The 16,021-nt window shown below is 37.6% G+C and overlaps 1 protein-coding gene across 5 annotated transcripts in view; it reads left to right on the top strand.

Annotated features, from left to right (window-relative positions):
* NTNG1 (netrin G1) overlaps positions 1–16,021 on the top strand; it is a 349,817-nt gene that overhangs the window by 289,128 nt on the left and 44,668 nt on the right. For 2 of the 5 annotated variants that reach the window (XM_045081973.1, XM_013048431.2), the window contains exons 6-7: positions 569–634; positions 2,940–2,999. The exons of 1 other annotated variant lie outside the window; for it this stretch is intronic. In XM_045081973.1, coding sequence (XP_044937908.1) covers positions 569–634; positions 2,940–2,999 — 126 coding nt within the window. Of the gene's footprint in view, positions 1–568; positions 635–2,939; positions 3,000–11,368; positions 11,537–16,021 lie in introns of all 5 variants that reach the window. 2 more of the 5 variants (XM_045081977.1, XM_045081974.1) reach the window with 2 other exon arrangements.

The following is a 16,021-nucleotide window of genomic DNA, read 5'->3' as shown; positions in this document are numbered from 1 at the left end:
TCAGAAGCACCTTGCACTATTCTCCTTAAGCCAGAATCACCAGTATTCCCTTTCTTTCTCTGAGAAATTGCATAAATAAAAATAGGAAATAAATCCACTTCTTTGCAGAGATAATGGCTCACACTTAAAACACACCCCGAAGAATCTCTCATGAAAGACTAATGCAGCCAGTTCATATCTGTAAATATAAATTGCAGAGAATGGAATCCTCAAGTGAGAAATTATTTCTTTCGCCTTATCTTCTAGTTTCAGGCACCAGCTTTATATAACAGTTTGAAATGCTGAAGTCCCTATTTGGTTATTTGTAAGAACACTCTAGTTTATTGCAAAAGTAAATGTATATAGCTTTGTTAGCGAAGGGGCTATATATTTAATGTCCATTCAATGTTTTGGGAATCATCAATTGCTTGCTCTTGTTTGGTGCGGGAGTCATGTTTTGTTAAGTGCATCCACAACCAAGTTAAAGACCAGATGTGTGGTTTGTGTCTTCGTCCATATAATTTTCTGTTTAGACCAAATGACATTATAGCTGAAAATAACATACCCTGATTTTTCCTGATGCATGCAGATCCTCCAAAGTTTAATAGGATATGGCCGAATATTTCTTCCCTTGAGGTTTCTAATCCAAAACAAGGTAGGAGCATGTAAAATTCCTACTGATATAAAATCCCACATGTTTAGGGGAAAAATCCCATATACTACTTTTCTAGCACTAAATAAGAGCATTATCATGAATGCCATGCCTTTGAAAGAATCATGATCCAAATATTATTTCTAATATGAAGAGCATCCTGGAAATATTATAGTGAAGACATAGGGAAAAATTAGATGGCATAGAAATTATAAGCTCTTTATTAAATTTAGGTTGAATGTCTGTCAGGCCCTAGAGAAGCCTGGAATTTTGTTGCCATCATAGTTTGGAATGTAAATAATAAGTCTTAAAAACTTGTGAGTTGCTACAGACATCCTTCCACTGTCTCCCTTTTGCTCTTCTTAACTAAACTGACTGGTACATCAGTTGTATTGAAGGTCGGGGGCAAGGGGAAAATACATAAAGGAAGTATTGTAACCCCTAAAAGACCTGTTTTCTTTTATTGTTGCTCCATATTGATTGGCAAAAATTTGGATCTCTCTCTCTCTCTTTCTCTGTCTCTCTCTCTCTTTCTGTTTTCCACATCACAGTATATTTTTCTCTGCTGGGGCTTCCCCTTTAAATCCTCTGTGAATTAACGATTAAGGGCAGATTGCTGTCTGTCCTTAAAGCTGTAATTATTTTCTGATTTCTAACATCAAAACTAAGTAAATTAATAAAAGAGAGAGACTGAAGCAGTGTGATTGCACAGGAAGAAATAGAACTTCTAAAAACTGGGCAATGAATTCATAAGATGCAGTGCAATGTTAAATTCCCATTAACGTCTAGCCTATAGATATACATAGACATATATAAATAGGAGTTTATTTCAATGGAAAATTGTTTTCTTTTGCCTTCTTTCTTCTCAAAAAAAAAAAAGGCACATTTTTGGCTTCCACCTTCCTTCCTTACATACAGGATGTTCCTTTTAAACTCTAATGAATACAGATGGAGAAGGAAATGAGCAAAAGGAGGAACCAGGAAATAGCTGCTAAGCAAAACAAAATATATTAGCAATTTGTTGGGGAGTCAAATTGGAAGGGCTGCATTTTCAGTCCTTGATCAGAGTGATGAAATCGAGACTGTCCTAGATACATATATTAGTAGCAAATAGAATTATCTTAATCATCTGCTCCAAATGATTTTTTTCAAGTTTCTGCATACATACATGGAAGAAGTACAGATCATGCTCACCCCTATTAATATAATTCTGTGAGGATTCGGGGGAGGTTTAGTGGCTTTATTCCTTGGCAAGTTCAATGAGAGCATCTTCAGTGAAATGTCACTCAGTATTTTCCATGGAATTTCATAGCTCAACAAATTATACAAGACAGGATCGAAGACTTAACACTTCTCCACAGTGAGTTTTGAGATGAACAGGATTACCCATTGTTCAAAACCTGAAACAGACCTACTTAATTATTTTGCTATGTTTTCTGTCAGTGTCACAGCACTGAAAACTTTCTCAGAAATTTCCAGGTGCAGTTTTTTCAAAACTGTATAACGTGTTCAAATGAATTTATTTGAGAAGGAAAGCAGTTGAACAAAGTGCTTAAACTTGAAATTTTAGCTAAAGGTGCACTTTCTAGTAAAGGCCAGTTCTGTGCAGGCGTAATTTATCTTGTCAACATCTGCAAAGAACATCAGGCTCTACCCTGCTTTTGCTATCTTCACAAATAACTCATCATGAATAATTGGAAAAGAAATGGCAGGCAACTTAGAGAGAAATCTCTGCCATTAGCGAACGGATACCACAAAGGTAATAAATGTTGGGAAGAAGACTACATTTTTTAAAGATAGACAGACTCAAGGTGACTCTGAGACTGAGGGCCAGATGGTTGACCATTGTGATTCTGTTCTGTGATGTCTAATCAGCTCAACAAAAATAATCTGAACTGGCTTATACATAGGTGAGCTTTTGGTGACCCAAAGCGACTGACCATAGTGAATTGCGGCAATGAGATTGCGAATTACCTCAACGTGGCTACTATTTTAAGAGAGGGACAATAGAGGATCCTAATATTCATATTGTTACTGGAATAATCGTTACGTAACTGGATTCTTAACTTAAACGGTAATTCTTTTTCCTCTGAAAATAAAACCTCTAAGCTTTATTACTGACAATGTTAAGCCATTTTCAGCCAAATACAAGACTTCCTTTGTGATTGAAACCATCTCCCAGAAACAGCATATACAAATAGTCTCTTCCTTTAGGGCTACTTTTCAAGTGGGTTGATGATAAGTTATTACAGTTTGAACGTTTCACTATTGTTTCTAATGTGCTGTTCATTCTTTTAAACCTATCCAGTTGCTCCCAAATTAGCTTTGTCAACAGTTTCTTCTGTTCAAGTTGCAAACCACAAGAGAGGTAGGAATTCTTGGATTCATACAGTGATTTCATGGTGTTATGTGTTGTGAAACATTGCACTGTATGAATCTGGAATATCTGTGAAGTGTACCCATCAGCTTATTGGTGAGGCATGTTGACTGATTCCAATCAATGCATCAAATAGTACTGAAAATGTCATCTGTAAGAGAAAAAAAGCTTCACTCAAAACTTGACTGCTGTAAATTAAAAATGCTGCAACATTTGTTTTCTGAAAGATTAATGTGTGAATAACATTAACACAGTTTAGGATCCTGTTTAGAACATGAATGTCAGAGTATTAACATTGTTGCTCATTTGCATTGAAAATAAGGAAACTCACTTAGAGTGAGTTTCAAGGATGCTTTTCATGAGAACAGAACGGCAGGTTCCATGTGTTGTGCCCATTTGACTTTGTGACAAGTGAAATACCTTATAATGTCTATTTCCATTGTTTGGAATGAATTTGAACAAATACCAGTGCAGATCTGCACTGGGTGAAGCATTGATTATGACCTGAAAATAATAGTTATATTGCTTTCTTTAAATGAAAGCAAGCAGTATCTCATCTGTGACTCATGAATAGCCCATTCCAGCTAGCATCTGTCATTCACAGAATGAAGATTTTTCAGGAAACATGAAGACTCCTGTTTTTATTTTACCATTTTCCTTTAAATGTCCTATGTGACAGGTGTGTCTTGTTTTCCACCCTTGACTGTTGGGCTTATGTCATGTTTTGATTTTTTTTTTCATGAAACACCTCTTACAAAGAAATATATTTATTAGCAAAATTGAATTTAGTTTGACCCAGTTGGTGAAAATGACCATAATAGCTTCTTTATTCCTTATTGAATAGAGTCAAATCATTTTCCATATTTTAATTAATGTTGAGTCGGTCCTTCTGTGGTGTATAGAGAAAAAGATGTAACTGGTCTAAGTTGGGAAAGGGGAAACTGACAGTATTTAACTATGTCTTAAACTTTCCTCACCATGTGCTTTTACATATCAAATACAGACGGTGCTCTTTTGAGGGAAATGTGGATGGATTTGAAATTGGGGGACTAAGTTCTTTAGGAACAGAAAAGCCACAGGTTCCTAGGGTGTCGAGCCTGTTTGGGTATGAGTGCACATCAGAAGATGGTCACTGAGGCCACAGGACGGTGATCTTTCTTTATCTCCAAAACATGAATCTACACAAAGAAACCAAGGAGGTGGAGGAGAAAAGAAAGCAATAGGGGCTCTCACAGATCCCATCTCTTTTATGTCATGTCAAGCACACTGGAAATACAAGAGGCCTCTTGACCTGGAATTCGACCTTGTCTCATTGAATCTTGTGTTTCTTGGGGTTGCAGCACTCATGAGGTTCACACACATCTCCAGAGGCAGGGAGAGGCCACCTAATGACTTATTTAAAAAATCCATACTGTCATCAAATGATGTATGTGGAAGAGTTTCAAAAGCTACATCAGTTTGCAAGAGAGGGTGGGGTGAGGTAAAGACCAGCAAAATGCTATGGCCACTTCAGTGCCACCCCTGGAGAAGGCCCCTCAGAGGTAGGGTGACTCTTTGAATGTAGCAAGGGGAAAATACTAAAGAGTTCTCATTCTTTCCCTTTCTGTCTAAACTCTTTTTCCCAAATCCTTTTTTTTTTTTTTTTGAGGGACTAAAATTAATTTTCAGCAGCTTTCCTCATTTGACTAAAAAAGAAAAAATTACCTGTGCCATTCTGAGTACTTGATCTCATACTTGTGTAAGCAATGCAACCTATGATTAGAGGCAACATGGCGAACAGTAAGAAAGAAGACACCAAGGGGAAATTTAACCCCTCCTCTTCTGCTATTCTTCATCCTTCACTCTCTATCTCTCCAGCCTCTTATTTCTGGCAACCCTTCCTTACCCAGCCCTCTGCCCACCCAGTGTCAATCAGAAAGAACCTTTACCTAGAGGGTTGGGTCTTTCCTGATCTAGAAAGCCAACTCTGAACTCTTCTTCTAAAACATCTCTAGCTTTCATTGGTCTTAACTGGCCAGTTCCTAAGTACCATATTATCACAACTGCTTTATATGATGTCATACATGTCTGATGGGGGATTTTGCCCCCTCCCCAGGGGACTTTTGGTTGTGACAGCTAGGGGTTACTATTGCATCTAGTAGGCAGAGGCCAAGAATGTTTCTAAATATCCTCCAGTATATAGAAAAATGAAGAATTATTTGGCCCAAAATATAAATAGTGCCAAGGTTGAGAAACTGCAGTAGATCCTGCAGGAGTGGTTCACGTTGTTCCCTGACACAAGGTTGTTCTCAGTAAATAGGTGTTGCCAATGCTTTCATGCCACACCAAGGAAATGGGTTCTAGAGGACCCCGCAAGCTTGTCTACACAACAGCAATTAAAACTTGTCTACAATGTAATTTGAGATTGAAAAACTATATAAAACCATGGCAATTTTTATAAATCTTTTCTCTGCCTAAAATGATCTTCATTGACATATAGACAACCCTCAGGTAAAATAATTACTAACTCAGTTATATCTTGTTGTGTGGCTGTTGTTTTTCGAGACTCTTTAATATACAGGATATAGCCAGACTCGTGGAATTCATATAGGGAGGAATGAATTTAAACATAACTGTCCTCTCATATCTTCCTCTGTTTTGCAAAGGAAGGCATCTCGGGATGATCACTGATTTACTTATATATTCATTTGACAACATTTTTTTTTTTTTTTGAGTGCTTAGTATGCTCTGGGAGATGTTTTGAGTTTCATGGTTACATCTGTGAACAAAAGAGACATGGTCTACACTCACATATTTATGCTCAGAGGATGGGGGCAGAAAATTTTTTGAAGTATATGTTTCAGATACTACAAATTCTAAAAAGAATAAATAAATACATAGGTTTAAGAAATTGGGGATTATTATGTTTAGGCCGGGGGCTGTTATTTCCGATAAAGTGGTCATAGAATTTTCTTTGAACAGAAGCCTAAAAAGAAACTGAGGAAAGTCATAGGAAAGTCCAGGGGTGAAGTATTCCACACAGAGGTAACAACAAGAGCAAAGGCCTGGGGGAAGTCCCTGCAATGTTTGCAGAGCAACATGGAGCTTTATACAGCCAATGAAGAAGAGAGTGATGCCAGTGAGACACGAGGGAGGCCAGGGGCCAAATCAATTGGGAATGAATGAATTTAAACTCTGTCTTATATTCTGAATGACACAGGGAGCCATTAGGATTATGAGCAAAGGGGTGTCATGACCCAATTAAAGTTTTGAAAGAGTCACTCTTACTGATGTGTGGAGAGGAAACTATCACTAGGATGGAGCCTGGAGAGCAGTTTGGGGACCAAAGCAATAATCCAGGTGCCTTTAACTAAAGATGAGGTAGTAAGAGGTGATGAGATTTAGGAAGTATTTTAAAGGATAGCCAAGATCTGCTGATTGATTGTTTGTTGGGGATGAGGGGGAAAAAAAGAGCTGTCAAGAACAACTCCAGGAATTTTTTTTTTTAAGATTTTATTTATTTATTTGACAGACAGAGATCACAAGTAGGCAGAGAGGCAGGCAGAGAGAGAGGAGGAAGCAGGCTCCCTGCCGAGCAGAGAGCCCGATGTGGGACTCGATCCCAGGATCCTGAGATCATGACCTGAGCCGAAGGCAGAGGCTTAACCCACTGAGCCACCCAGGCGCCCCAACTCCAGGAATTTTGAGCTAAACAATTGGAGGAACAGAATTGCTATTTACTGAGATGGGGTGGGTTGTCTGGGTGAGTTGTTGGTTTGGGAAGGTGACCTATGAGTTCTCTTACAAACATCTTGAAGTTGAGATATCCATTAAATGTCCAAGTGTAGACTAAGAATGCAGTGGTGTAGGTCAGTCTGGAGGAAATGTCTAACTGGTGGTTGATCTAGCCTGAAATAACTACTTTGGAAAGGTCAGCATTTGGATGGTATATAAAGTCATGAGGCTAGGTAAAGAATCCTGTCTTTAGGGTAAGCCTAAAGAGCAAAGAGTTCCAAGAACTAAGCCCTGAGGCATTTGAGGAGAAAGAAAAAAAAAAAAGGAAAAGAGAGGGGAAAACAATGGTGAATGATGTAGGAAACAAAAGCAGAAGAAAAATTATTAAATTTCCTTACTATCTACAGCCCACTGACAAGTCCTTGAAACAGGCAAAGTGACATTCTTCTAGGGACCCGGCTGCCTCAATGTTGACACTTTGGCTAAGGGCAAAAGGCAATCCTAACCTGACCCCCGGGACCCTGTAAGTCTACTTTAACATATAAAAGTTCTTTTATCTTTAAACCCCCAAGATCTATGCTGGCAGTCATCCACCAAGCATATGGCTCATTGATATACATCTGAAGGATCTCAAGACTAAGGTTTCATTAGACGAAAATAAATGCAATTTCCCGACAATAGCTAGCCCCCTCAAGGTCCAGGAAACCTTGCTTCCAAAATTCCTTAGAGGCTTAAGCTATCCTTAGCCTCCTCCCAACTTGAAAGTGTATATCGGGCCACTTCTCATGACCCCAGTGCAGCTCCTTATGCCCATGTGTCCTGTCCCAGTGCTTTACTTAAACCATCTTTTTGCACCAAGAACGTCTCAAGAATTCTCTCTTAGCATCGGCTTCGAACCCTAACATCTTTCCTATATCAGTGAGCAGGAAAGAAAGAGAAGCAAATTACAGTGGTGGACCAGAAGTCCCCTGTTGCAAGAGGGTTGTCTGGCAGTCCTAAAGTTCCCTTTAAGGTTTATGGTCATGAAATTAAAATGAGATTTGTTTCAAAATAGTTGGAGAAAAATTCCAGTCACATTTAGCTGCTGCGGGATAGGCATGGCGAGTGGAGAGTTGGATTTAAGCAGGATCAAGTCTTCCCAGAAGACTATAATTCAGGTGAGCTCTTAGGGGGGGGCAAGCGAGATGAGAGTGTATAAAAAGAAGTCACTGTAAGGACGAACCATGGACTCTGTACTTTGTAAGAAGGGAAGGGAGGACGTGGTAGGTCAATGAATTGGAAGATCAAAGAAATATTGAACTATTAATATCATCCCTACAGGGTCTTAATATGATAATGTAGCTCAGACCACACCATTAATGATCATTCAAGGATTCTGTGCCTAGGTGGAAAGACTAGTTATTTCCTAAAGAGTGGTAGATTAACAGAATACTGAAAAATAATCCAGCAGCCTAATAATTACATTTAAGATACCTTGCATTTATCCAGTGCTCTCATGTTTCTCAAAGATCTTTTCCTCATTTTACATTCTCAAATATATCATGGCCAGCAAAGACAGCTTTACTGAAGTCTCAGATGAGTCTTAGAAGTTGTAAAAGAATCAGATTTCTACTTTATTTCCTAGATTATAAAACATTTGTATATCCACTTATCTTCTAAAATAAATTTATTAATATTGGGTGTTTAGCTGGTACAGTTCTATATATAATTATTTGTACAACTTATATTACTTACCTCATCCTATTGAAAATAATAAATTGATTCTCAAGCAAGACCCAGAAACAAATAATGTTATCACAAAATGTATACTATCCACTGAATTCAAAGAACAGTAGGTGATAGCATGACATCTGATATGTCTACGGAGATTCATGGGCTGGGTCTTAAAAGTGTTGAACTTGAATATCTAAGGATATGTTTTCTTTTTTGGATAAAACTGCCAGATGGGAGCTCAGCATGTAGCTCTGGCCATTGGGCAGATCCTACAGAACCCTTCAAACATACATGAGGGAACTACATTCTGAAACTTCTCTAGCATTATTCTCTGCACTTACCCAACTTCATATTTTCACATACTCTATTCCCCTTTCACCTGAAATGCTCATCCTTCCCCCTACACCCACACACTTTTTTTTTTTTTTTAAATAAAACCTATGTCCCCTCATGGAAGACTCAGTGTTTAAGTCCAGCGTTAAGTTAGTTTTTCCTAATTTCTCTCAAGTTAAATGAATTTCTCCCTAGATCACTCTGTATCTCTGTTTGGTTTTCTTAGCACAAGCTCCTTTGCTTTCTAGTTATTCTAAGCATGGGATTGTTTTGCCCACAAAGCAAGCTTTTTGGCAACAAGGACTTCTGTGTTGTTTCAAAAAGTCCCTAGGATCAATTTGTGCACAGAAAAGGTCCCTTTGAAAAAAGCTGAATAAATTATAGTGGGTGCACCAAGGCCAGCCTGGGGGTGGGAGGGATGGGGGTGGGTGAATGTGAAGAACCACCCCCACCAAGGAACCTCTTTGGGAGAGGGAGAGCCAGAGGACAGGGCTTTTGGTGTCCACTCCTCAGCAATGTCAGCTCTGGAGAAGTCCTGAGAAGCAATTAGATTTGGGAATTGGATCTCCTTCCTGCAAACTCTATTCTTGGATGGCTCTAGACCAGAAAGGTTCTCCCCACTTCAATCTTCAACCAAGGAAGTTTCTAGAGGCCTTTCAGGTTTCCTAGCAAGTCAGAAATGCCAGCATAAACTAGGTGTAACTCAGATATAATGTATTAGAATGAAATGTTTGCTTTCTAAGAAAATTTAATTTGGCGGTCTGTATATTACTTTTGTTGTTATTATTTTATTACTAATAATGTGGCATGCCTTAACTACTGCATTTATGCAGGTATGTTCTTACCCCATCTCCCACATCCAAGTCCCAAGGCCCCATTCTCTCTCCTTCTTTCTCTGCCTCCTCTCAATCCCAGTCCCCACCACACTTAGATACATGACAAAACTAGTCTCCCCTAAAGAAAGTGGCTTGTCTTCAGGAGCCTCCCTCTTCTTGCTTCTCTTTAAGCATCTAGAGTCCCCCAAGGTGCTGACCCTAGTCCTGGTATCTTCCACTCTTTACAATTTCCAGTGCCCTCCTTTGCTCCTATCCAAATTGGATTTTATTCTTTCAAGATCTTGACCTCCGTCCACCCTCTACTGTAACAATGGCTCTGCACTAAATGAATCCACACCCTCTGATGAATAGCAGTATATTAAAAGGAAAATTCTAGTCACTCTTCCTTATTCCTCCATACTCATCCAAAGCACTACTTCCAAAATTTGTCTAGGCCAAAAAAGAAACTCAGTCATTTACATAGTGCCTGGCACATGGTAATCATCCCAATAAAATATTAAATTAAAGAATGAATGAATGAATGAATGCATAGGCGCAAATAGTGGCTGTGTTTGGCTTCCTAGTGAGGTAAAATAAAAGCCAGACATTAATAAGAGGAGTACTTTTAGATTAGATAAAGAAGGCTTACACTACCATGGTTGACCTTTCTCATAAATGTCCAGCTCTGCCTACCCCCATATTTTGAGAGAAAAAATTAACCTCCCCACCTACCTACTCTTCCCACCTTTTTTTTCTGTCTGATTTGATCATTGTGACCACTGGTAAAGGCTTTGTCTTTACCACTTCTTTGAAAAACATTGGATTAGATCAACAACCTCTTGCTTCCCTGAGATGCAACAGAGAGAACATCTGGTCACTCTCCACCCTTCCCCACCTGCTCCCCTCCTCTTTCCCCATCTCCTGGTCTAGTCCTTCCAGCCATCACTCCTCAGCCTCAGAGACACCTCCAACCATCTGGGGAAACAAAAGAAAAGGAAATCTGAGGGTACTGCCCAATCATCAGCTGCCTAATCCTTCTTTTGTAGTAGATTTAGCTTGAGACTTGGGTGAAAAGAAAACTGCTTGGGTGAAAAAGAAACTGCTCTTAAGAGCGGTTTTCCCATACAAATCATCTCCCTGCTTTTTATATTTTTTCTCACAGATCAACATCAGATTTGGCCTGACGAGCAACTGACAAAAACTGTCTTCCCTCTTAGCATTTGGAAAAAACAAAAAATAGAGAATTAGTTAATTGTCTAGATCCCTGTGAAATTTGCCACAATTTCTGGGAAACCCTGACCAAGTTACTAAATAATAATGAGACTCTAAACAAAGAAGTCATCGATGATGGCAGGCTCAGGCCCTCAGTGCTCACATAATTCCCTCCCTCCTTCTAAGAGTGCAAATATTAAGAAAAAATGGGGAAAGTGGCACAAAGACATTAAAAGTCTCAACGTGCAAAAATTAGATTTTTGCATCAATGGCAACAGAGCTTTCCCAAATTTTAAAAGGTGTACACCTGCAAATGCTTCTGTTCATACTGTATGCCAAAAATTAACACTCTCCAGTCATGTTCTGAATGTCCAACCTTTCTATCCTGCTCGAAACAGATGCTACTCCCATGCCAATCACCACCACCTGTGGACGCCGTGTGTCATGTTGCATCACATCGATGTAATGCCATCCCTCCATCTTTTCTCCACTCCTCATTTTATCCAAGCATGTAGTGTGCTGTGACTCTGCTACTGTATACACTCTGTATACATTTCTGTTCTTCCTTGCAAGATTGTGAATGCTTCGGCCACTCCAATCGATGCAGTTATATCGATCTGCTCAATACAGTCATTTGCGTGAGCTGTAAACACAACACTAGAGGGCAGCACTGTGAGTTATGCAGGCTGGGCTACTTCAGAAATGCTTCTGCACAGCTGGACGATGAGAATGTGTGCATAGGTCAGTTCCATTATAATTTCAGCTATTGTTCTGTGCCTTTCGAGCTATGGGGAGCTATTTAAGGTGAAGAGGCTGTTGAGTTGCACCACGGCTGAGCCAGAATGAGCCTTCTCAATGGAGAAACGTCCTTGTGGTAGACATAAAGTTTTCTTATGCTGGTTGAATTGGGGGATATATTCTGAGTCCTTTTGTTATTGTTGGTTTAAAGATGGTGAGCCAAAAATCATGTTTAGATGAAGAATTTTCTTTTTATTATTTTTTCTTTCCTTCTTTTTTTTTTTTTTGCATGAAATCTTAAAACCTGGTAATACCAAACTTAAAGTCTTAAGTTGTACATTCAACTTTTAAAATAGAAACTCACTATATGATATTTAATTATAGTTATGAGAAATTAGGATAAACTCTTGCATATAATTGGTAACCAACAAATATCAATTGATTTAAAATATTGCCATTTGGAATTGAAAGTCATTGGCAATTGGTAATATAGAAGTTTGCCTGACTTTTCCATTCATAGTAGTGAAATTCCATTTATTTGATTTTCTTATAGCCCCCAAAAGGAGAAGCAATTTCTCAAAGCTATTCTAGGCAATTAATTCTCTTAGCTTCCAAGGTAAATTAGCTCTGGAAAACTGGGTCCACAGGGTTCTCCCGAGTACTCTCCCCTGTCCCCACCATGACTACTGCTCAAGTCAACTGTAGAGAACCTGCCCTTCCCACCCAAAAAAAGTTTGTCCTACTTTTGGTGTAGTGGAACCCATCTTTAAGAAAGGGAGCTGTTGGAAAAATAAGAAACAATAAATGGAATTTCACTTCACAATTTACTTTGAAGAAATGCATATATTTGAAATGGTCAGGGGTACATGCATATCTGTTACCTCACCAGTAGGTAACAACATAGGCAACTAATTTTCAAAGTAGAATTTTGCAAACAGAGACTAATTTAAATAGAAAACACATGCTGTAAAATGGCAGGAGGTCTTTGGATCAAAAAAGAAATTAATTCGTCTGCAATTCTGAGATCATTGTTTTCTGATCGGATTGTTAAGGTCATATAGCAGTTTGCCCAGAATCACATAAGATAGCTGTACAACTAACTTTGAATTCAGTTAGGCCAAGTTTACATAATACTGTTTATATCTACAGTATGTTCTATTTTTCAAAATGCCTCCTTATTTATTATTTGTGAATTAGTGGAGAAATCACTGGACTTAGAGGCCGGAGAGCTGGGTTCAAGTCCCAGTTTGCTATTTAATAGCTGTATGCCTTAGGTAAGTTATTTCAGAACTCCTGGTCAAACTGGGATCATATGGGATGCACAGAAAACACTTGGTAAACTGTGAACTGACTTCCAGATATGTTTTTTTCTACTTAATCCTCATTAACAAAACTGTGGAGGTAAGTATTCCTCTGATAATTTCCTCTATTTTCTAGTTGAGAAAAGTAAGGCAAATTGACCCAAATCATACAGCTTTCACAAAGAGTTAGTTTCCTGACTTCAAAGCTTGAACACCTTCTCCCAACTATCCTGACATAATTAGCAAAACTAAGCTTGTCAGACTTCTACTTATGGTATGCTTTTTGGATGACAATAGCAATTCCACTGTGAGCTTGCAAACAGAAGTTCAATTGCCTTTATAACTATTGGGGTTACAAGGATTTGAGGTTATTAATCACCCAAAAGACATGTAACTTCAGAACTTTGAATGTAGAGTTACATTTCACTGAATGACATTTGTAGAAATATAAAAATGTCATACCATAAATATGGAAACAAAAAAAGTTAAAATAAATAGGAACATAGTAATAAAAATCATTTATGTAAAATACCTAAGATTAAAATATTTTACAGTGTTAAGTCATGTTATATATACAGTCATATTATTTTATATACAGTCATATTATTTTAAATGAACAAAGAAAAAGCCCTAAAAGTAAAGATTTCATTCCTTATAATATCTAGTAGGTAACAATATCCCAGTGTTTTACTCGGAATATTCTGTTCTAATGAACTTTGGTCTTTTTCTAGTCCTAAAGTAATCTTGTGGACCATGAAACCTGCACTTCCTATTAAATTTTAAGAGGTGTAGTTCTTTTGTAAATCTATGTTGGATTATCTCCAGACAGGAAGATAGCCTGTTTAGCTTTTGTCTTTTAAATAACATAGAGATGAAATATGAAAAACTTAATATACATGTTTTCCTTCTTAAATCAAAAGCAGTTGTTTTCTCCATTTCTAGAAAGTTGGTTAGTTAAAATTATAAACCTTTGGGGAATTTTATATTTTATTGAGGCAAACATGTTTCTATTCAATATTTTATACTCTTCAAACCAAGTAAATTGCTGAACCCAAAGATGAGAATTTGGGGATTAAATTTAGCTGAGAATTAAAATTAACTACAATATTCCCTATACCAAAATTCCTTAAATTGCTGCCCTTTTCCTAAGGGGTAAAATTGTAAAGAATGAATTGAAAAATGTGGCTAGCTGGTATATGCTACTGTCTATCTTTTTTCTCGAGTTCATATATGCATAGAATCAATCAGTAACAGTTTCCTAAAAGAGCTATGGATTCTGCTTTTCCCACTTGAAGAGCCAAGGGTAGAGGCATCAGGACTGCCTACCCACCAGGCTAAGGCTGGAGTTTGCTCTCTCAGAACCATTGGTTCCCTATAGCCAAGGTTTGCCCTTTGGAAAAGCATGAACCAGTTCAGATCTCTCTTCTCCACAGTTCAGATCCCCCAAAAGGCTTGAGGCAGGACTGAGAATTAAATTTAAGAGCATGCACCACAAGTAATTGAGAGTTTAATACCTTTTTGTATAGAAGGCACAAATGAAAATGAATGGATATTTACCTAATTCGCTTTCACAGAATTAAGCTCCAGTCTTGGAAAATTTTAACTTCATCTAAGTCTTCTCTACTTCTGAGGATAAGAAAGGCACTTTGCCATTTCTTGAACAAATAACAGTGAAATCCATCCCCTGGTTGTAAGGGAATAGCCCCTATCTTTGACAAAATGTAGACTGCATTGAAATAGATGTCATAAACTATTTGCACCATTTTATATTATGGCAAATATAAAATGCAATATTCCGTGTTGCCACAATGATTGCTGTTTTGTGACTACTGGTGAACTTACCATTTTCATACAAATTCCAAGCACAGCCATGTCTCCAAAGATGCATGTAATTACCCTGTATGATGCAGCAATTACATGAAGATGACACCCTTGCATGCTTCTGTTTCATATAAACTCAAGCATTAAGCAGGAAGCTAGAGGATATGGGTTCATGACCTTGAGTAATCACTGCTAATAATCTCTGATAACAAGCTTGACATCAGAAGGAAACACAGGGCTGGGTAGTTACTACTAAACGTATCTCAAAATAGGCTGTATTGGTTTTTTATACCACTTGAAACCCAAGATCAGATAACCAGAGGTACCTTCTATAGACAAGACACTTCTAATACCTATAAATCAACTGTAGTGTAACTTTTTAATCAAACCTCCAAAAATAGTTCATGTTGTTTTCAGCCTAATAGTTCTGCATGTTCTTTCTAATTTCATGGAATAAAATATAGTACTCCCAGGCCATCACCAATATCCACCATTGACTATGGTCTCACAAATGATATTTTTTAAAAAACTAAGCTATTTGTACATAGGTGGTGTGTAGACCACACCTCTCCTTGTCACTTATTTTCATTACTGTTTGAATAACACACTTAATTGCCTTTTCTTGTGACAATCACTGGGATGTCCTATGGTATAGATGTTCCACATTTAAAAAAAAAAATTTTGTTTACTATCTTTGCATCTCAACCCTTATATTAATATAATTGCTATGAGCTAATTAACTAGAGTAGTACCTGAATCCATGTTGGCCAGATATAACTCTACTTCTTAGTTTATGAAGTGTTGGTGACTCACTATCAACTTATACACTTAAATAGTAAGGAACAAAGTAAGTGTTGAGTAAGTTTAAATACATATCTATAAATTTTTAAAGCCACAACAAAATCACTATTCTAAAAAACAACTCCCATATACACACAGATTAAAATTTTAAAATGCCCACTTAAAATAAAATTCTAGTTATTAAGCACAAACCAAGTCAGGCAAGGAGGAAGAATTTTTGTTTATTTAGTTTTATTTTTCCCCCACACTGTTAGTCTTAATAATGTTTGTATCACAATAACGCTGAACTCAAAAATCGACTTAAGAAACGTGAAATAAGTCATAATTCTAAGGCCCTGTACATTCTTTGAAGAAATTGTCTAATTCATCCCGACAAACTTCCAGACCTCTTTATAACATTAAATCTTGAATCTCTGTTGCCAATCTAAAACACTAAATTTGATGCTAGTAACCTGAAGTTTGCAGGACTCCTCTTGGTTGGTTAGTCGGTTGGTCGGTATTTTATTTGGATTAAAAAAAAAAAAAAAAAACTTAATAGGGCATTTTAATATAAAGGAAACAGAGT

Source organism: Mustela putorius, unplaced genomic scaffold (genome assembly GCF_011764305.1).
Source record: "Mustela putorius furo isolate JIRA1106 unplaced genomic scaffold, ASM1176430v1.1 tig00000585_pilon_pilon_pilon, whole genome shotgun sequence".
In the NCBI taxonomy this organism is placed as follows: Eukaryota; Metazoa; Chordata; class Mammalia; order Carnivora; family Mustelidae; genus Mustela; species Mustela putorius.
The sequence above is the reverse complement of the archived record's forward strand: the minus strand, read 5'-3'. Positions and strand labels throughout refer to the sequence as shown.